Source organism: Antedon bifida, chromosome 4, assembly GCF_963402885.1.
Source record: "Antedon bifida chromosome 4, ecAntBifi1.1, whole genome shotgun sequence".
In the NCBI taxonomy this organism is placed as follows: Eukaryota; Metazoa; Echinodermata; class Crinoidea; order Comatulida; family Antedonidae; genus Antedon; species Antedon bifida.
This window is the reverse complement of record NC_136229.1, coordinates 27,076,787-27,099,954: the sequence shown is the minus strand read 5'-3', so window position 1 is coordinate 27,099,954 and position 23,168 is coordinate 27,076,787. Positions and strand designations below refer to the sequence as shown.

At 33.6% G+C, this 23,168-nt stretch overlaps 5 protein-coding genes across 6 annotated transcripts in view; 2 read left to right on the top strand and 3 right to left on the bottom strand.

Annotated features, from left to right (window-relative positions):
* Nucleotides 1-23,168, top strand: part of LOC144839873 (very-long-chain (3R)-3-hydroxyacyl-CoA dehydratase 2-like) — a 42,705-nt gene that overhangs the window by 13,499 nt on the left and 6,038 nt on the right. The gene's annotated exons all lie outside the window — the stretch shown is intronic.
* On the bottom strand, nt 181-1,831 carry LOC144839302 (ras-related protein Rab-7a-like). Its single transcript, XM_078694619.1, has 5 exons — nt 1,484-1,831; nt 1,182-1,231; nt 877-1,000; nt 534-746; nt 181-414 (listed from the first exon to the last, which is right to left on the bottom strand). Exons 1-5 carry the CDS (start codon nt 1,829-1,831, stop codon nt 181-183), a joined length of 969 nt encoding a protein of 322 aa, XP_078550745.1.
* LOC144839299 (ras-related protein Rab-7a-like) lies at nt 3,543-5,310 on the bottom strand. Its single transcript, XM_078694615.1, has 5 exons — nt 5,161-5,310; nt 4,551-4,603; nt 4,236-4,347; nt 3,903-4,109; nt 3,543-3,791 (listed from the first exon to the last, which is right to left on the bottom strand). Exons 1-5 carry the CDS (start codon nt 5,308-5,310, stop codon nt 3,567-3,569), a joined length of 747 nt encoding a protein of 248 aa, XP_078550741.1. The 3' UTR covers nt 3,543-3,566.
* LOC144839872 (survival of motor neuron-related-splicing factor 30-like) lies at nt 6,572-10,833 on the top strand. Its single transcript, XM_078695439.1, has 7 exons — nt 6,572-6,630; nt 7,093-7,158; nt 7,790-7,923; nt 8,893-8,980; nt 9,300-9,391; nt 10,056-10,182; nt 10,444-10,833. Exons 1-7 carry the CDS (start codon nt 6,577-6,579, stop codon nt 10,597-10,599), a joined length of 717 nt encoding a protein of 238 aa, XP_078551565.1. The 5' UTR covers nt 6,572-6,576; the 3' UTR covers nt 10,600-10,833.
* On the bottom strand, nt 14,140-23,164 carry LOC144839874 (ras-related protein Rab-32-like). 2 transcript variants are annotated; one of them, XM_078695444.1, is made up of 6 exons: nt 23,014-23,164; nt 20,144-20,269; nt 19,137-19,215; nt 18,049-18,230; nt 16,779-16,922; nt 14,140-16,332 (listed from the first exon to the last, which is right to left on the bottom strand). In XM_078695444.1, the coding sequence occupies exons 1-6, from the start codon at nt 23,014-23,016 to the stop codon at nt 16,222-16,224; spliced, it is 645 nt and encodes a 214-aa protein (XP_078551570.1). In that variant the 5' UTR covers nt 23,017-23,164; the 3' UTR covers nt 14,140-16,221. The 2 variants fall into 2 exon arrangements, with proteins under 2 accessions (XP_078551570.1, XP_078551569.1); XM_078695443.1 differs by lacking the exon at nt 23,014-23,164 and adding an exon at nt 22,174-22,308.

The following is a 23,168-nucleotide window of genomic DNA, read 5'->3' as shown; positions in this document are numbered from 1 at the left end:
TAGGCAATAAACTAAATTAAAGTTATGTAGGCCTACACCTACATTTTATTGAAAACAATTTAAATAATGAAATATTAATTGTTAATGTTCTATCAAAATAATTTAAAAACGATAAATTAACTTTACAAATCGATAATCCTCAAACACTCCGTGAAACGTGATAACGTTAAACAAGATACTCTAACAACACCACGAACCACCACCAGTACCACCGGGACCACCACGGCGGTCCTGTTTTGAAGTGTTTTCTTCTAGTTTAATGGTTTTGTTATCTTGTCCCAGTTTTTGGGCGAGGCCATTCTTTGCAATCGTTTTGAAAGCTTGCTCAACTTGAATGTTAAACTTGGCACTGGTTTCAAAATAAGGAATGTTGTTTTTCTCCATACACCAATTTTGCCCCATTTCTTGAAATACCTGTAAAACACGTAATATTATATCAATCAACGTGACGGCCTACTGTAGGCCTACTACCAAGTGAGAGAAACAGTGAGCAGCCTGTTGAGAAATGTGATATTGATTTCATCAATACATACCACTCTGTTTTTCAAATCGTCGATTTTGTTTCCTAGCACGACAAATGGAATATTATCTCTATTTATCCGTCCGAGGGATTCTTTGTGCCATTTGTCAAGAGATTCAAAGGATCTGCGTGAAGTTACATCAAATACTAAAACGCAAGCGTCGACGTCACGGTAGAATGCACGTCCTAGACTATTGAACCGTTCTTGACCTGCTGTGTCCCATACCTATAGTGTTACAGTAAAGAAGAAATCATCGTAAAAAGATAATATTTTTTTATGAAATTGCATGTTAATTTCAATTTCAATATGTGATGTTGTTGATCGATGTATTTTTCAGAGAAGAGCTAGGCCCTACATGCATGTCAACTAGTCTGTTGTCCACCATAACTTTTGCTCTTCTACGGTCTGATCCTACGGTTGAGATAACTTTACGGGATATTTCGTTGATACACAGGTTTGCCAAGGAGGTTTTGCCAACACTAAAAAGAAAAAAAAGATATTATCGTCACCATTCATAAATCGTTAGATAGGCATATTAATGTAAATCAATCAGGTTTCCGTCCTTTGAATAAGAACAAGGGAGTTTTTAAATTTAGGGTGTTGCTCTTGCTTATAGTAGGTCTAAGTAGATGATATTAATACGGTACTGAAGTTTCTTACTTAGAATTTCCAACGACAATGACTTTCAATACATTTTTTGCTTTGTTGCCCTGCAAATAAATAAACCAAAAATTTTAAAAATAATATTTAAAAGAACCCCCAAAACGAAAAACAAAACTCACTCAGGAAGCATTTCAGTTTCAATATCTATTATTATTGTTGAAAGAATTTAATGAGAAAAAAAAACACGAATAAATAAAAGAACTGAAACTAAACTAAAATTGTTTGTGTAATTAATGTATGTATTTTCACACCAATGGAGTCGCGATTCACCTATTACATACTGTCAATTCTGCACTTACCCCTGGAACTAACGCCATAGCATCGAAAGTTGGTCGGTGATGATGATGTTGGTCGGTTTCTAATCTTCTATCTTTTCTTAATCTTACGTTCAAAAATTCAGCTTGAACCTCTTCCATCCACTCCTGCTCTGTAAGAAAATCTTCATCCGTTTCTAAATCAAGCGTTATCTTCGTATGGACTGCTTTTACTTCTTCAAAAGCTGTTTTCACATCGTCGAAAAGCTCATGAACGGTGTCTGTGTTTACTTCCGAGTTTTCTAGTAGTACTTGGTCCAGTCCCTTAATTGCTAGGTTAAAAGATCCCAGCGAATTTCGCTTTTCTTTATTTAGCTGTTCTAGATCTGCCATATTGTATACTGTCACACTGCATACAATTAACGCCTCTTCATTATTACTCGGTTGGCTGCTGCCTGTCTGGGTTACGGAAATTTGCTGTAAATTCCGATTTCACTATAAATAGGGTAGGCCTACTACTGTATGCCTACATTATCATATTCAATAGAAATTTATATTATTATTCACTCTGTCAACCACGCTTTTTAAATATTACTGATTGATAGCAAAACATTTATTTGCTCGGGTTCCAGGTGATATTGAATGTTATTGAATGAAGTATCACCAATACAAAAGGTTACTATTAGTATATATTTATGTTTTATTATCTGTGTGTATGCAGCAACTGCTAAATGAATACACTTTATATTTTATACTATTCCGATTCGAATATAAGCCCAGCCTCAATGCATTTGTGACGGGCTTACACATTAGGACCAAAATGGTTTGTTTTGGCATCTACGTGATGGAAATGAATTCTCTAACATTGTCAATGGGCTTATGATCGGGTCAGTATAGTATATAATTTGAAATTAATATTTTATTCGTATATAACATTATTTTTTTTCCAAAGAACCCAACAAATTGTATGTAATTATTACCATATTAACATGATTTCTATTAAATGAAAGCGGAGAAAATAAGAGTCTGAAACCATGTGTGTTTTGCTTGTAAATGTGGGCATGGTGAGAGTATTGGAATGGTGTAGGTTGTTGGATTGCCTTGGCTGTAGTAATGGAAAATAATGTACTGTACTAGAACATCTGCTTCAAATTGATCAGCCTATCGCACACGCTTGGTATGGACTTTCTGCTGCTCGAACACTTCTTTTCTATTTCAAAAAAGAAAATCATTTTGCCTAGGCCTATACTATAAAGTCCTATAACGTTCGTGTGATAGCAGCGGAGATTTATACAGTATGCCGTAGATCTTATATTCTTTATTGAATCACGTAAACTAGATGAGAGGTTGACAAAAACAGTAAAAATATTCAGAATAGGCCTATTTTACGAGAAACAACTAAAAACATGCGGAATCACATTTCTAAAAAACAAATACAATACAAACTTCCCTTAAATTTAGGAAAGTATCCAATAATGAAAATTAATGCATTTTAGTCGCGTGCAAACGCGACTCTACAGCTCAATATGTCGGTCGGATGGTCGGTCGGTAAACACTAACTCAAATTTGAGCACGCGACTATAGCCATGTATATGGCCTTGTTTAAATACAGTAAATTTTATTTTATATTTAAATATTGCACTAATTGTCTTTCCACAGTTTTGTGTAATTGCAAACCTAACTAACAGTGACATGTACTAAGCGTCATTTACAATAAAACTATGATGCAAGAAGCAAGACATATTAAAAAAAGTATTCATTAAGATAATTGAATTATACAGTATACGTACGTTTTTTAATTTTAAATATTGTACTAATCTAATGTAAATACACTTATTACTAAATTTTAGATTGTATCAGTAAAGTTTGTTGACCTTCAAATATTGCACTAACATAAATACACTAAACTTTCACTTATTACATTTTGGATTGTATCAGTAAAGTTTAATTGATGTTGCACTTGTAATTAAAGTTATGTAGGCCTACACATACATGTTATTGCAAACATTTTAAATAATAAAAAAACCTTCATTATTAATGATCTATTAAAATAATTTAAAAACGATAATTTTACAAAACGATAATCCTCAAACACTTCGTGAAACGTCATAACGTTAAACAAGATACTCTAACACAAACACCACGAACCACCACCACGGCGGTCCTGGTTTGAAGTGTTTTCTTCTAGTTTAATGATTTCGTTATCATCTTGTTCCGGTCTTTGGGCGAGGGCATTCTTTGCAATCGTTTTGAAAGCTTGCTCGACTTGAATGTTAAACTTGGCACTGGTTTCAAAATATGGAATGTTGTTGTTGTTCTTCATACACCAATTGCGTGCCATGTCTTCTGATACCTGTAAAACACGTAAATTATATCAATCAAATTGACACTACCAAGTATGGGACAACAGTGAACAGTGTTGAGCAGTGTGATAACTTAGTCAGTATATCTTTTCAATACATACCATTCTGTTTATCAAATCGATTTTGTTTCCTAGCACGACAAATGGAATATCTCTGTTTATCTGTTTCAGGGATTCTTTGTGCCATTTGTCAAGAGATTCAAAGGAGCTGCGTGAAGTTACATCAAATACTAAAACGCAAGCGTCGACGCCACGGTAGAATACAGGTCCTAGACTATTGAACCGTTCTAGACCAGCTGTGTCCCATACCTATTGTGATTACAAAATACAGAAGAAATCATTGAAAAAAGATATTTTCCATATTTCAATATGTGATTTTGTTATTTAATTAATGTATTTTTCCAAATAGTCTTTTCTGAATAGGTCTATACATACATCCATGTCAACTTTGTTGTCCACCGTGACCTTTTGTACTCCTATGGTAGGGATACATTCATTACTGAATGTTTTGTTGATATACAGGTTTACCAAGGAGGTTTTGCCAACACTAAGAAGAAAAAACATGAAATTCAGTTGTTGTCACCAATTCGTTAAATAGGCCTATTTAATCTTAAATCAGTAAAGCAATAAATATTCAATCCGCTCTTTAAATAGAATAAAAGAGTTTTTTAAATGTAGGATGTTGCCCTTGCTTATACATAGACCTAGGTAAAATGATAAGTACTGAGAAGGCCACTGGAAGTTTCTTACTTAGATGCTCCAAGGAGGATGACTTTCAATGATACCTTTCTCGGTTTGATACTCTGCAAAAAATAACAAAACTCACTCTATAGGCTTTTCAGGTTCAATACTCTATTTTGTTGAAAGAAATTAATGAAAAAAAGGAATCAATTATTTGTGTAATTATCTACACTACGGTATATCTATAGTATATTATATAGTATATCTATTAACCACCACCGGCTGGATTTACACCCAGTACTATACTGGATACTACCGGATAATAACACGTCTTAGCCTACTACAGTACCACAAAAGAACAGTCAGCTAGGTGCTTGGGATTATTGATTAATGTTGTATTATACATTTTAAAGCTTATACTTTCAGAAACTGGTACAAATCAAATTAAAGTTGGATGCTCGGCGCCGCCTAATTCCAAAACTGAATGGTGCACTGCTTTCTTTAAAACATCGCGGCAGTCGTACTTATTACTTTCTACACTTACCGCCCCAGCATAATCAGGAGTTGGTTTATTATTTTGTTTTTCGAAATCTTCTTTTCTTAATCTTATGTTCAAAAATTTAGATTGAACATCTTCCATTCACTTTTGCTCTTTATAAAAATCGTCATTCGTTTCTACTGCATCAGTCATCTTCTTATGGACTGCTTTTACTCCTTCAAAAGCTGCATTCACATCGTCGAACAACTCATTTACAGTATTAATGTTTACTGCCGAGTTGTCTAGTAGTACTTGGTTCAGTCCCTGAATCGCTAGGGTAAAAGATCCCATCACATTTCGTTTTTCTTTATTTAGCTAGATCTGCCATATTGTTGGTTAGTAGTTAATTACTTTTTACTAGCATACGCCATTAGTCCTCGATTGCTGCCTGTCTGGGTTTTGGAAAATTGTTGTTGGAAATTTCGATTTCATTATGAATAGCCACTGTAGGCCTAAATTATCATATTCAATAGAAATTGATATGATATTATTATTCACTCTGTCAACCACGCTTTTTAAAAATATATTACTGATTGACTGTGTTTATCATGTCATGAGTGAATGATTTGTGATCTTTTTTCTATACGTATGTTTTTAATATTTTATATACAAACTATTATATATTGATAAAAAGGTTATAAAATATACGAAAATTACGAAAAAAGGACGATTGGATAATGGATTATAATAATTATGTATGAAGATTAAACAACTAAACATTACTAATTGTATATGAATGTTAACGAATAAATAAAAAATGGTGGTTCAAAAGAGGGGAAAAGTATATTATTTTCCTAATTATATTACAGTATATTAACATATAATTAAATTATGTCAATTTGTCGCCATATTGGATTTGAAAGTGACCGCCAAAGTAGATTGTCATTATTATATGAATCATACAGTTAATAACAAGAATAAATCTCACCACCCACGGATCGAACTCCGCAAACCAGATGCACAGCCAACTCTAAACGGGAAAGGAGACTACCTATTTTATAACGAATCGCGCAGTTTCTGACGTCACACTGCATATAAAACAACATTTGTTATATTATCCTCGTTTTTTAACCAAACAAATCACTAGTTCAAATAGATTAAGTCGGGCTGATGTCCTTTTAGTATAAATGGGAACATATACTGTTTAGGATACAGAAATGATTGAGAGGCTAGGTTTCGGAATTGTACGCCCATTGAAAACATAACGAAGTTATTGATATAGCTGACAAGTTTAAGTCATGTAAACATTGCAAATTAATCATAAAACACCATATAGGCCTATGCTTTAATTGGTCTTTAGTTTTCTAACTTAGACCACCAAACACTTTCCGGACAGTAGTGGTTGTAGTAGTTGATGATCATGCAGTGTAGCAGAGAAACTAATGATGTTATATAGCCTTGGTTTATAGTAGGTTTAATTCGGTCGAACGCACGCGCATCTGACATCCCTATCATTAAAATCGAAAAAATTGTCCTTAGCCTATGGCACATTTGACGTGCCATACTCTGCCGCGAATCGCGACGCGATCGTTTTTTTCTAGCGATCATCATCACAAAATGGCTGAAGACTACGATGGAAATCTTAGTACTTATAAAGCTCAATTACAACAGGTGTGTTGGTCTGGTAGAATATAAACATTTGTAACGTTTTATGGTATTATTTTTAACAATATAGAGTGAATTACAAGAATAAAGACAGTCTGAAAATGTCTACAAATGTCTTTTGTGCTAGGCATATCGATAGGCCTGCCCACTAAACTTACGTCTGGTCTGCACTAGCTGGCCCGGGCCTAGGTAGACCTGCGTGGTGGGCCAATTAATACAGTACAGACTAGGCCTAGCTTATTTAGAAAACGGTCGAGTACAATGCGATGAAACTAGGACAATACTAGGCCTATATTCTTTTTAAAATGTATATTTTTAAATTTCCTTATTTTTTAGATCTATAAAAAGTGTTTAAAATGTGTAATTTATTAAATATATAAAGCCTAGCTAGAGGCCCTATATACTGTAGGCCTAGTTAGGCCTAATTTGAAAACAAAATAATTACCAGTTTGTTTTTGTTAATTAAAGGTTGAGGCTGCATTGACTAGTGATCCAGATAATGAAGAACTACTTAAGCTAAAACAAGATCTTCAGGTATGTTGGCTATATAAAATTTAAGGATTAATATTTAATTTATATTGTATTTTTTTTTTTCTTATTAACAAATTTACAATATGGAGATGTATCTCATATAATATAACTAAGCAAAGCTAATAATTTATTAGTAATGTTAATAATTTCAGTTCTACTATGGGGAGATTTACTTCTCATGACACACAACTCGACTGCATACAGTACAGACAGATGCATAGTCTAGTGAAAAATAAAGCCTCCAAAGGGATCATGTCAAAATTATTTTACTACAGTTACTGCAGTAACTACATTAGTAATGCTTTTAGTTTGTTTCAACATGTTGTATTTTTCCTCCAAAAAAAACTAAATAATTTCTCCATTGTTAAATACAGTAATATTGCATGAACAGGTTAATAATGTTGACATGATCCCTAGTATAAGTTGGAACAATTTAACTATACCATATGCTTATTCTGTTTGAGTTGAAATAAACAAAATAACAAGCTAACAGTTAGAGGAAAAATGGCAAAATCAGCACTGTGGTCAAATACAAGAGTTGTCAAAACAATATAGATTGATAAAAATCCTAGAAAGTAGGAAGCATTTTGCCATTTTCCCCTGACTGCTAATGAATGAATTGTTTATTCTACAGGAAGTAATAGACCTGACATGTGATTTGATCAGTGCTACCCCAGAGAGTGTACAACAAGCAGAAACCTCAGTAATACCTCTGCAGAAATGGAATGTGGGGGACAGGTGTTTGGCCATGTATGATGAAGATGGATTGTAAGTGTCATATTTAGATTTATGTAGATTGACATGGTACAATATTCAGAACCAGTCGCTCATTTATCGTGTACCACCTCTCTCCCTGACTTTATATAATTTGAATGGTTTTTATCTCTCCATGATATTCACATTTTGATAAACCTCAACTACACTATGAAACTATAGTTTGACAAAAAAAGTGTGATGTGCCGAAATATGGTAGTGATATGCCCAGATATGGTAGTGATATGACATCATCATATCCATATATGGGCACATCACATGTTTTGTCACATAAAGTTTGATAGCTTAGACAGAGCTTTAGATGTTAGTTAAATGTTCTTAAACAACCCATACCTGAATATATTATTATTGGTGAACTTATTATTATGCATTTTATACCTACCTTTAAGCCACACCCCATCTCCTTACCTGGATCCTTCACCAAGTACAGTTCACACAAAAGCTATATAGATTGTTATGCAGATTACTGCATTGGTTTGTTCCATCATACTTTTTAAAGCAATCATATTAAATTGTCAATTTATTATTTTAAAAAAATGGTAGGCCTATACTCAAACAGCGTTCGCAATAACACATGGCGGACCAGTTAAATAGTCAAATACCAGTTAAAATTTCAATAAACTAAATAGCAATAATTTTACTCAATTCATCTCTTCTCAATATTTCACCCCTGGACTAAAGGTTGATTGTTTGTACCTCATTTTTAGTTAATTGAAGTCCTGTCTATTATGCCCATATTCTGTGACTTCTAAATGGAGTTTTTTTTTAGTTAAAATAAATCCTTAACAGAGACCTCTGCTCAAATCTCTTTCCCTTCTATCTCTTTGTCAACAAAATAATACATTGATCAAAATGGTGATTTGCAGATACTGTAGTTAATTTAGCATGACATCTAGCAAATATCTTAATTAAACAATAATTCGATCTATCTCTTTAATGATTGCTATGTTACTTGTTATGCAGGTTGTATCCTTCAAATGTTGACGAAATTCATGAAAATGGTACAGTAACTGTCACCTTTGATGGTTATGGCAATTCAGAAATTGTAAAGGTAAGTTTCTTGTATTAGTGTCTTTAGCAATGTTGTCCTTATATATTATTTGTACCTTTTATAAATCTGATGAGTTATTTTGTCACTTTATGAGTGAAAACATTTGTTTAAAGGTTTTTTCTATGGAAGTGATTAACTTTGTTAAAACTATAAAATGGCATATTCAAAGTCTGATTTTATTAATCTTGTTTTTGGGGTACAATACTTCTTTTTACCAAACCATTTTAGAAACTTTCTGTTGTTGTGTAACATTGGACTTTTTATTTAGATTTTCTTAACTCTGAAGGTTTACTGATGTTTTACACCATTTTCTTCTCAGATTAATAAACTAAGAGAACTAGTTGAGTCAAAGGGTGAAAAAAGAACGTCAGAAGAAGCTGGTCTAGAATCAGATGGAAAACCCAAATCTAAGTAAGTTAATTGCCAAGGATAACCATAGGCGAATTCATTCACTATCCATCTTAAAGGTAGCAATCCTGTTCACAAGACAAACATATACACAAGATGCTTTACATAAATAAACAAAGTCTTATTACAAATCTTTGGGAGTTATAATTTGTCATTAGTTCCGGACACTGACAGGACTTTGATTGGTAGCCAAGCATCATAACCACCAAGCCACAATACACACTCGATAGCTAATTTACTAACTAAACACAACCTGTTAAGAATTCAGGTAGCCATAAAACAAAGATACTGTGAAAAAGCAAGATTTTAACCCATAATAATTAAATTTTTGATGGCCTTTTTGCACAAAAACTTAAATCCTGTCCTGAAGTTGTCTTGGTAGGCTGTCAGATAAAACCTTTGGCTGGTGCTCTATAACGTCATAATTATTACCACTATTCTTTCCATTATCCTCTGTCATGGGCAGGATGGTTTTGTGTTGCGTCTTATGTAAATTTTAATTTCCTTTTTAACTTTCGTGATCCATGTTGATTTTGGTCTTCCTCTTAGTTTTACATTTACATTTCTGTTAAATTTGTCTCTTCAGGGAGTCTTATCATATGTCCATAAAATTGTATTTTTCGTTTTTTAATCTATATACCTGACTGGAATATTTGTTCAATTACAGAAAAGAGCTTTTAGAACAACAAAAGGAATACAAGAAAAGAAAACAACAGAAGAAAGCAGAAAGATTAAAACAGATGGAACAAGCTCATGAAAAAGCTAAAAACAACTGGTTAGATTTTAATAGCAAGGTGGGTTGTAGTCTTCTACCATTCAATCTTCATTCAATAAATTGACAGATGTCAAATGCCCCAGACAGAATTATTTTTTGAATTATATTAAAATCAACAATAACCATTATACAACAGAGGTCGATTCTTGTGGGTAACTCCATCCCTTGGACCCCAAAAAGAAATTATATACTTTTGTATGTATTTTTGTCAACATCATAAAACCTCACACTATTTCATTTTTCTAATGTCTAATACTAATTAAATTGTTTTATTTTATAGGCATTTAACAAAAACAAAAGAGGCTACGTGAAGAAAAGTATATTTGCATCTCCTGATGAGTCCACTGGTAAAGTGGGTGTAGGTACATGTAACAAAGGAGGAAAACCAATGACTAAGTTCCAGAAACAAAAATACCAAGTTCCTGCAAAGAAATAAGTGTCAGGGATTGTTAGGGATTCAAAATACTGTACTGTATGGAGGGCCAAGTGTATATCAGGTGTATGCCTTGGTAACACCCAGGTGGCTGTTTGCTTGCTTGACTGGGGTGAAGTCTTGGGAAAGGTATCCTAAGTCAAGGCATACATTTTTTCGCACTATGTTGTTAATGGTAAATATAAAAAATAAAACCGAATGGTGGTTCAAGTCAGAAGGGATGGATAAGGGTGGGTGTTGTGTTGGTGAAGGGGTGGAGTGTTGGGGAAGGGGTGGAGTGTTGGGGTAGGGGGTGGAGTGTTGGGGTAGAGTGTTGGGGTAGGGGGTGGAGTGTTGGGGTAGGGGGTGGAGTGTTGGGGTAGGGGGTGGAGTGTTGGAGAAGGGGTGGAGTGTTGAGGAAGGGGAGGAGTGTTGGGGAAGGGGAGGAGTGTGGGGGAAGGGTGGAGTGTTGGGGGAAGGGTGGAGTGTTGGGAAGGGTGGAGTGTTGGGGGAAGGGGAGGGAAGGTTGCGTGTGTTGAGGAAGGGGAGGGAAGGTGGGCGTGTTGGAGGAGGAGAGGCATCTTCAGCAAGCCCTTCTCATCCAATATCTATCTTTTTTTATGTAGGCAACTGTATATTGTGCTAAGAATTCACACATGTGCTTAGGCAATCATCAGAGTACATGTTAATTCCATTCGAAAGTAGTGCGGTGCTAACCTGTCCTACCTTTTAATCCCAAATTGATTCTATTCTGTCTTTAGAAGACAAGATACCAATACCTCATTGTTAGTTTTGCATCGATTTTGGAGATGTGTGATAATGATTAAATTAATATTGGTTGTGTAAAAATATTTGTATAAACTGTCCGTGATCAAAACTGAACATTTGGTCTGAGGAAAAACTATTAGAATGTCTCTGTAGTTGAGACTCTACCTGTATGTGGGACACTCACTGTATGTGAGACAGTCACTGTGTGTGGGACACACCCTGTATGTGGGAAAGTTGGAGAGTGTTAGTACAGTAGAACCCCTATTAAGGGGACACTTTTGGGACCCAAATTTGATTAGCCGTTTTTCTATAGTGTTAAAACATATACTTCCTTTTGTTTGATTCGTGGGAGAGTGTCCAGGGCCGTAGCCAGCATGAGGCTCGACTCGTCTGAAATTTTCAATTTTCACCACCACAGATCGTCATATTTTATATAAACAATTATATTTAAAGCATCTTTGCCTCGTCTGTTTTTAACCTCTCGCTATGTCCCATTATTGGAGGTGTCCCATTATTGGAGGTGTCCCATTATTGGAGGTGTCCCATTATTCGAGGTGTCCCATTATTCGAGGTGTCCCATTATTCGAGGTGTCCCATTATTCGAGGTGTCCCATTATTCGAGGTGTCCCATTATTGGAGGTGTCCAAAAAAAGGGGTTCTACTGCTGTTACATGGTTTAATTAGTGTACTACTGTAACAGTTTACTGTACAGTAAAGCTATTTTAAAAGTGTATGTTCATGCAGTATGTATTTATATAGGAAAATAAAACATTCATGATTTATTGGAATAAATAAAGATATTGTAATGTTTTCATAATAAAATCACGTGTATTTTTTTGTTCTGGCCCCTTAATAACCTCATAAAAAAATCCTTTAAAAAAAAAATGGACCATTAAGAAAACACAATATATATTGCAAGATTCAACTATATCAGACTTGCCATAAGTATCAATTACGTCATATAGTAGACTTGCCACAAGAAGTCTCATTACGTCATATAGTAGACTTGTCACAAGAGTCTCATTACGCGTCATATAGTAGACTTGCCACAAGTCTTATTACGTCATGTAGTAGATCAGACTTGCCACAAGTCTCAATTACGTCATATAGTAGACTTGCCACAAATCTCATTACGTCATATAGTAGACTTGCCACAAGTCTCATAACGTCATATAGTAGACTTGCCACAAGTATCATTACGTCATAATATAGTAGACTTGCCACAAGTATGGTAGCGATATTATGTTATCGTTTCCATATATGGGCACATCACATTTGGTTGTCACATTTGATAGTGTAGATAGAGGTTTAGGCTTGGTTCTCACTCTAGTGTAGTACCAAACGCAAATAGTTTGACCAATCACGACGCGATGGTCAATTTTTCTCTTGCGTTGCGCGTAAGCCATTTTGATGCGTCTCGTCTAATTGAATCGATTTAGGAAAATGTGGAGTCAATTCTCATGGATTAGACTACATAATAAATTGGCAAGTGCTATCGGTACGTACATCATTGCGTTGAATCCTAGCTAACTCTGACGTAACAAGAAACGTACCGTACGAGTCAAACCGAGGCGTTACGTCCAGAGACTTGGTGGAAGGAATGTTGATTTCAATTCCCGTCAAGGGAGTGGGTTGTGGGATGGTGATGCTTATAATGTCTTCCGTTGTTGGAAGTAGAGGCTATATAATCTTTCTCTCTGCATTTTGAATAAGTAAGGTAGGCCTATAGATAGGATATCAAATGTTGTAACTTCTCCTAATTTGTTCAGAAAATAGCTGGGCTATGGTGATAATTAAACCAAGTACTGTATTACATAATGAATCTGTATTTTTTATTTTTTTATTTATATAAATGAGTAAAATGATTAATTGGTACGATAAAACACAATAAAGCAAAGAAAGAAGAGCAGGCCGTTTGACCAGAGCAGCCAAGTCAATTTCCGTACGTAAGTGTCGTTACAGTTACAGTGAACCGATCAGCGTATTTTTATACCACAGATTCGATTCCGAATGCAGATAGTATAATCAGCGCAAAGTTCGACCTTACCAGGTACCCATGTACACCTGGGCGAGAGAGGCAAACGCGGTATGTGTATTATCCACGGGCGTGTGTGAATGTAGATATAGATTAAGCTTGCTTCCCGGCCCACTTGGACGCGACGAAAGGACGTCAGCGCACGGCATGTAATTTGACCAATCATGACGCGATGGATCATCCATCTTGTCGCTTATGATTGGTCAAGTTACCTGCGTTGCGCTAGATTTTCCCAAAGTTTGTATGTAATTTATTTATTTATTTTATGTTAGTCCACCGGTCGGAGTTTCGATTTTTACTCGGGGTACCCCATTTTCTCCTCCTCCGCCTCCATCTGGACACTATTGAGTAAAAAGTGCAATTTATAAAATACTACTCCTCCCTTATTCCTTGTAGTATGGACCTGGGATTTGGTATGAATATGAATACTAACAGGAACATGTCCTCAAAGCTATAGAGCCGGATTTTTAAATTTCAAACCGGATGCAGCCATATCACGTCTCGAAGTTGGACCGTATAGCCGTATTTGGTAGCGAGGTTATTGACGTGTATGTGACGTCACATCCTGTTTTAAGACGTCATTACATCTTCTTTTGCTGTACCCCGAGTATCGCACATTCGTGCTTGTTGTATTTTGTGAGCTAGAGTATTATACGTTTGGAACGCCATATGTGCCAAAATATTTATATTTCTAAATTCGGTCTCTAGAACTTGCTTTGGATTAGTAAAATCTTGTCAATTAAAAGACTAATGACAACTGATTTCATAATAATAAATTTGTATTTACATGTATAATTTATCCAATTATTGTCTTAATTATTAGAATTAAACTATTTTTCTATAAATGATATAGAGAGTATCTACATGGTTGATACTAGAGTATGTTACATAAAAATACTTGATAGTAATGTGCTAATAATATTGTTTTTTCTGCTTCAACTCAACTTGCCCATATATGGACATAATGATGTCATATAACTACCATATTAAAAAATATCACTACCATATTTGGGCACATCACCCTTTTTTGTCAAACTAGCTTGATAGTGTAGACAGAGCTTAACCATGTTTCTAATCCCTTTACAATTTAAAAAATATAATAAATTTAATTTAAAATTGGTTTATTTTTTGTTCAAATAGCGTTTCTTCAAACTACACATCACTTACTGTACATCATGCAAAATTAAGCAAGCACAAAAGTTGTTCATAAATATTTTATAATATTCTTATTATTAATTAAATTTTTTTGCATTTTTATTCTGAGGAAGACTTAGAAAAATACAAATTAAACATTGACTACATATTATTTATAAGTATTTGTAATGAAAGCACTGGTCTATAATTCATTCAATAAATTTGTTAAAACTTGTTGTACATTCTTATAGTAACGTATAGAGTGCAGTGCTAGAGAAGAGCAGGTTCAGTTGAACTGAAACAGTCTCTAAATCAAGTGTACAAAAGGTGGGCATGACAATATAACTGTAATAAAGCCTTGTCCACACTGGTATTATATGCATATTGACCAAATAAAGGCCAATCCACTGGCTACAATTCACTCTGATTTAAATTAACCAAAACTGACCATGGTCCTGATAAAACTAAACAAGTTGGTGTCCAATCCGAACATGCACCTCCATGAGTTCATGACCTTTGACATGCACTTCAATCATAGTTTTTAAGTTTTTATTTAAGTGGTTAAATTTTGGTAAACCCATGGTAAAACTAACCAGGTGAACTTTAACTCCAATTATACATGTGTGAACAATGGTCAAATTCACCTTGCATAAATTTACCATGTTTAAATTTCAGTGTGAACAAGGTTTAAGTATACAATTGTTAAAAAATCGATAAATGTGCAAATATGTAAAACAACGATACGTTAAAAAAGAATAGCACAGCGTAGGGTAAATATTAATTCAAACATAATTATAATACCCATTGCAATATTCACAATAACTTTAAACAAATTTACTGATTGTCCATTTAAATAATTATTTAAAAATCTTATCTATATATAAACTTATCATAGTGATAGATTTGTTTATATTATACAATTCAGGGAAAATCAATTAGATTGTCATACACAATTTTAAATTCTACCTTGATTAAAAACACTATAAATTTTATTGTAAAAAATATATATAGTATCAAAGTTTAAGAAGTGAGGTGAATAGACCATTTTGACTTTGAACTTATGCATTTCACATATTACCAGTGTGAATACATCACATGTGATGCATTTTAAAATTTCCAGTGTGAACACATCACATGTGATGCATTTCACATACCTGTATTACCAGTGTAAACACATCACATGTGATGTATTTCAGATATTACCAGTGTGAACACATCACATGTGATTCATTTCACATATTACCAGTGTAAACACATCACATGTAATGTATTTCAGATATTACCAGTGTGAACACATCACATGTGATGCATTTCACATATTACCAGTGTAAACACATCACATGTGATGCATTTCATTGAGATGGAGCAGGGTAATTTATGATTATTAGTCATTTCCAACGATTCAAATTACATCTTTGAAAATAATTTATGCCTTGTCCTTAGATAAAATCTTTTTTTGCATTCCTGCGAATGACAAACTCGTTTTTCTATGAAACCACATCAGCCTATTCAACAAACGTGATTGAGATGGTTAAATGTTAACAACATGACGACCCCTTATATTCCATCTCCCCTGCCTTGTGAGTTCCAAGCTCTATTGTTAACAACACGATCCCTTATCACCTGTCTCCCCTGCCTTTTGAGTTCCAAGCTCTATTGTTAACAACACGATTCCTTAGTCATCTGCCAGGTCTTGTAAGCATCAAAGGTTAACAACATGATCCCTTACCACCTGTCTCCCCAGCCTCATGTGCATCAAGCTCTATTTTGTCTTTATCTTGATCTCTATCTACTGGGTTTTCTTTATCATTTGTAAGAATCTAGAAAAAAAAATTATTTGTTAAACTTACTGTATGGTAGTTCACCTGAATATGCAAATTAATTACAACAACATGCTAGTGTACAGTAAGCATAATCATGTGTATCTAGACAAATGAGGTGTGCAGTTACTGTAATTATAGGCAAATTATGTGATAGAACATTACATGGCAACATATGGCATAATTTTGTTTATACGGTCAGGATAATTGTCATCCTATGTGACATCATTCCTGTGATATGATCACTGTATGTGACATTGTATTATAAATTTGGCTAGATATATGACAAAAAATGAGATGTACCCATATAATATTGAAATGATAATGTCATTTAACTACCATACTTCGGCACATCACACTTTTTTTTGTCAAATTAGTTTGATAGTGTAGACAGAGCCTTTGATACTTTTGAAATTAAAAAATAAAATAAAATAACTCCGCCTTACTGATGTAACTAAAAAGCGTGCAGCTTCATCTATGTTGATATTTTCCTTAGCAGATGTTTCAAACCATCCAATGAAACCCTTTTCTTTACAATATTCGTCCATTTGTGAATTATTTTGTACTAATCCTTCCTTTGCTTGATCACACTATAATACAAAAATACAATAACATTTATATACAAATTCATATGGACTGCAGGGATAGACTCGCGAAGTGAATTTCGCTAACACCCCTAGATGGTCGGAAATGGTACTCTCGCACATAATTCACGATAAAATGGCATCTGTCAATCAAATAACCGTTATTTTGTGTTGCAGTTAAAAGTTAATAACTGGTTAAATTGCTTTTGTTTTTAACCGTTATTTATTTAACAGGTTACTGAAAATTGATCCTGTTTCTGCTGCCAAGAAATTAGGATTAATTAAACCGGTTATTTTTCTGTAGCAGAAAGGTAATTTCTACAAATTTGATTTAGCTTTTTGCTGACTATATTTTGTACTTCCATTGAGATCAGCATTGTCATTTTTCAGTAATTTGTCTTTTGATTAATGTACAAAACGTACAATAACATTTTAGTTTGTGTCAAGTTTTATTTCAATTCAATTCAATTCAATTCAACTAAACATTTATTTTTAAATATGTAAGCAATACACATCAGATATAACTATACCAAACCAACACTACCACCATAAATGTTATATCTTGTTGCGGGTGTTCATAAATGTTTATTTCTACGTGGGCCTCAATCATAATTCTGGAAGTAAAACCTACAACACTCAAATTTTATGAATTCTAAATCAATTTGACAATTTTTTTTATATTATTGACTCAATTTTCTTTTTGATAAATGGAAATACCTAGTGTAGTATATAATAGTGTTATTTGGCATTTGACGTTTTTGATGTTTTACTTATTAAATGTGTGATGAATTAGAAAATTATACAATATTCCAATAAAATATAAAAAATAAATAATTATATAAATAAAATTCCTATTCTAAAATTATTATGAATTATTTCAGCTTTTAAAGCTTAAGAAGCATGAGAATCCCCAATGCAACTACCCAGCATTGGCGGCTTTTAAGAGTGCTAAATGTAGGGTCTTTGCTCCCTGCGTTATTCCACTGTAGGTAATTTTATCTCCCATATTTCATGTGTAATTTATTGTTTGTGGTTGAGTGCCAAACAAATCATGATAAAGATTCACAAAAAACTATTAAAATTGAATACTGCAGCACCCGTGAGAATTACTGCAGTAAAATAATCTACAAACCTTATTTGCTAGTAATACAACTGGTATATTACTGCCGTTCGGAAGTTGTACTTTGCTATCCAAGTCATTTTTCCACTTAGCAACAGCTTCAAACGTAGACACCCTCGTTACATCAAATACAATAAAGGCACCTACTGCTTCTTTATAATAAACACGGGTCATGTTGCCGAACCTTTCTTGCCCTGAAAAAGAAATTTAATTTCGTAATTGTTATTATTATAGATGAAAACAGGGTCATTTTTATGAGCTGGAGAGATTTTTTTTTTTTTTTATACGCATCCAACAGCGAATAACTCGCCAATTACAGGATGGATAAACTATTCTATAATTTGTATTAACACTATTAGTTATTATTAAAATTATATATTAACACTAAATTCTCCCAGTACTAGACGCTTGTGGACTGGACTAAAATGTCTTTAGGGTAAGAAAAATGTTTTGATAGATTAAATAAAATAGTATGTACAGTGAGATAAAGTATCGAGAGAGTTAAACAAAAAGGAAAAAAGACGTATTATGTGTCTCTGATGTTGGGACAGCCCCACACCAATTTCAAATACAAAAGAATTTGACATCATTTTATCTTAAAGAGTGGAAAAATGATATTATGATCAAGGAGGTACTAATTTATAACTCCATGTTATGATCAAAATCAATTGTGTGCTAATGTTTACCATGTGTATGATAAAATACACAATTTAAAGTTCAATATTTTGCCTAGAATTTGCAACATCTTTCAATTCATAAACATTCCTGGTATTTTAAATGTTAGTCTAGGTTCTACATTGTATTTCAATATAATATTGGTCAAAAGATATTTTGGCACACATGGCGTTTCATACGTATAATACTTAATCTTGAATCCAACTGTTGAACTTTATAAAAAAAGACAATAAATACAGACTTGGGGCAAGTCTGTTAAAATGTGAGTAAGGCCTACTGAGCAATAACCAGAATAATGGAATTGCATTGGAATGGAAGGCAAGCATTTCACCATGTTAATCACCACCTGCTATAGGCTACCTGCTTTTTCAACAAGAAACAACTGACAGGGCACACTCATAGGAAACGAATTGTATTAAGCCTACCAGCAATGTCCCATAATTGTAATCGAATCAATGTGTCTGCATCCCAATTGATAACCTTTAATGCAAAATCCACTCCAATCTGAATTTGTTTTGTTAAGTACAACAACCACCGAATATATTTTACTTCCATACTAATTTAATGACACAATTATACTGCATAGTGTAAAGTTGGTTACAATATAGAATTATTGTTTTTTGGATCGTAGTGGGAACCAAGCTTTAATAAGGGTTCTACTGTATTTTACGTCATTGGGTTGCATCCTAGTGGGAACCAAGCTTTAATAGGGGTTGTACTGTACGTTATTGTGTTGGATCCTAGTGGGAACCAAGCTTTAATAGGGTTGTACTGTACGTTATTGTGTTGGATCCTAGTGGGAACCAAGCTTTAATAGGGGTTGTACTGTACGTTATTGTGTTGGATCCTAGTGGGAACCAAGCTTTAATAGGGTTGTACTGTACGTTATTGTGTTGGATCCTAGTGGGAACCAAGCTTTAATAGGGGTTGTACTGTACGTTATTGTGTTGGATCCTAGTGGGAACCAAGCTTTAATAGGGTTGTACTGTACGTTATTGTGTTGGATCCTAGTGGGAACCAAGCTTTAATAGGGGTTGTACTGTACGTTATTGTGTTGGATCCTAGTGGGAACCAAGCTTTAATAGGGTTGTACTGTACGTTATTGTGTTGGATCCTAGTGGGAACCAAGCTTTAATAGGGGTTGTACTGTACGTTATTGTGTTGGATCCTAGTGGGAACCAAACTTTAATAGGGGTTCTACTGTACTGCATGTTGTTGTGTTGCATCCTAGTGGGAACACATCTTTAATAGGGGTTCTACTGTACTGTATATTATTGCGCTGTGTCCTAATGGGAACCAATCTTTAATAGGGGTTCTACTCTACTGTACGTCATTGGTTTGCATGCTAGTGGGAACCAAGCTTTAATAGGGGTTATACTGTATATTGGTTGATTAAAACAATATATAATTAATAATATTTTAAAAAGGATACTGTAGCTCTGTAATGCTGTGAGAAAAACTGATGAACATAGCGCTTGATGACACTAGTTTTACCAACACCTAAATCACCTATCACCAACACCTTGTACAGATGCTCTCTCTTCTCACCTGATGTTGACTGAAAAGAAAAAAAAAACAGATAAAACAAAGTTTGAGCCACACTATATCTTGTTGTAAATGACTTTCAACATTTTAGTGACTAGCATACTATTATCACATCAAAATTACTGTATAAACAGTGGCGTAACTAAGGTGCCTGAGACCCCTGGTTTAGGAATCCTAAGTGGCCCTCCAACGCTGGAGGCCTTGGGCATTTTTAGCCCTTTTCGACACTTGAATGCCTGTTTTTTCCTTTCAGCACTGCTCAGGGGGCATAAGCTCCGGGGCCCCTAGGTTTAGCCAGTGATAAATAGTCGTTACACCACTGTGTATAAAACATCATGCAAAGCAACATTGGTATAAATTTTCCAGAGTGCGAGCCCACATGTTTAACTTGTAATTGTAAATGATGTTACGTAAGAACGTTACTCAATTTTATGTTTAAGGGGGATGGGCTTTACATCAAAATACCAAGATATTAAATGCATTCTCCTCTAGTCTTACCTCCATATTAGTTTATCAACTTTTAAAGCTTTGCAATTTTAAATATTAGAATCCACAACCAGCAAGTTAGTTTGTCGGTGAAGGTTAAACACTTAGTATAATCACACTATTTAATAAAGTGTAAGGTAGTTTATGTAAGCAAAGGATTTGGACTTTGTCCAATACTTTGATTTAAGCATTTATATAACAAACAACAATTATCAGCAATCAAACACTTTTCAATCACACCACAAAGTATCATCATATACGTACTTACTGTACGTAAATTATTGTATATCAATCCCTTTTACACTTATCACACAAACACTAAGTTGAACTTGAAGAAGTCAACATCTGTGGACCGGGTATCTAACTCGGTGAAGTGTAAAACTAGTCACTAAGTCAAGTCAACCCCGTGAGTGAAAAATGGCAATAAACAACTCAAGGAAAAATGGCAATAAACAATTACGAATAAACGTCTACCACATATTACTTTCTTTGCATGTTTTTTTTAAAGATATTAAATAATAATAACATTTTAATAAATATTTATTTCAAGAAATTCAATATTGTGTATTAAAATCTATCACTCTCTGCATTTTGCTAAATTCTCTTTGTTTCTAAGAACTTATTATCTTTTTTTTCCTTACAATCTTTTTTTCCCCCATTTTTTATTTTTAACTTTTTTCCTTAAATTTAATACAAATAACTGAAATTGCCAGTGTGTATTATTTACATTTATATAAAACCTAAATAAATTCCTTCATTTGATTGGACGATAGTGGGTCACATGGCATGCAAATAATAAAAATAACTGAACATGCCAGTGTGTATTATTTACTTTTGTCTGAAATTAGTTTTAATTGCTTTTTTTTTAAAAAACATTTCATTTTTAAATTTTGATTCAGTTGAAAATGTGTTATTTCCTTTAAAAAAAGATCATACCATTATCTTGTTGAAATTGACTGATTGCAATTTACACAATCTAATGCTCTAAGAACAAGAATGTATAAACAATCTGAAGTACAGTATGTTGGGTGTTTTTAATATTTTCTTCCTCATTGCAGCACAAGACAAAATTTCAAGTATAGTGAATTTACTTTAATAGTAAAGAGTAATCTAACAAATTACTACTTAATTTAAAAAAAAAGGGTTTCAACTTCTTTTTAGAAATGTTTATTTTAAATTATCTAACTAAAAAATATCTCAATTAATGTTTGTTTACGCCCGACGCTAGAGTATCTCAAGACAACTCATCTCGTCGTCGGGATTCAACTCAGACAGCACCGATGAGTCAAGAAGTAACATCAGGCCTCATCATACGATGTTGTCTGAGTTGGCCTTAATTAAACAAGGGAAACTGTTATTTTTCCGGTAGAGTGAAAGTAAAATAGGTTGATTTCACAACAGTTTAACCAATCACATACTATCCTTACTTACTAGTGAATGGAATTGTTGACTATCTTCGTTTTCTATTTCCATCATCATATCGCAAGATTAAAAAAGAAGTATATAATATCGAAATTTAATCCAAAAAACACGCTGACGAAGAGACAAGTTGTTATGCCATACAGTTTGGTTGAAAACTACCAGGTAATTTGTCTCTCTTTATGCTAATAATTGCGTTAATTCTAGATGGCAGCATGAAAATCAACATTATGAATTACTATCATCTACCAGCATAAATCAAATTAATCATTACTCCATATTGGTATTGCCAAAGTATTTTTTTTTAAATTACAAAGTTATTTATCGATAAATTATTATCAAAGTCTATGAATATCTAAGTATTTCAATTCAATAATTCCTCAAAAAAACATATAATTAATAATATACTGTATGTGTTTTAGTTAAACAGTATAAACAATCATTATGTCATTTGCATTAAATCTAATAATTATTGTAATTATACACAGAATGAAAAAACAAATAATGTATACAGAGTAAATAAACAGCCTACTCAAGTCAATATGATATTGTAATTTAGTAGGTAAAAGTTCATCCATATTTTAACAGTAAATAATATAAAACCTGAGTGTCAAAAATAATAATAGGCCTATACAGTAAATCTGCATATCTTCTGACAATAAACGTATTATTACTTAAAGTAATTTTTATTTTTTACCTTACCTTTAATAATATTAAAACTTTATATCCACATCCCATTCAGTTTCCCCACCACCAGACAGAGAAGGATTGGCAAGAGGGAGGGGAAAGAGTGGCCTACCTTCCGTTTTTTGGGGAGTGGAGTTAATGTTTTAACTAAATTTGCAAACTTACCATGGCTTACTCTATTCGTCCGTCCGTATCTGTTTTATCTTTTTAATTTAATGTATAAGCCTATATCGGAAACTGAAACTAACCATTGACCTAGGCTGTAAAAAGGACTCTGTTTTGTATTATTTCATCATGTGATTTAAAGAGCGATCATGGTA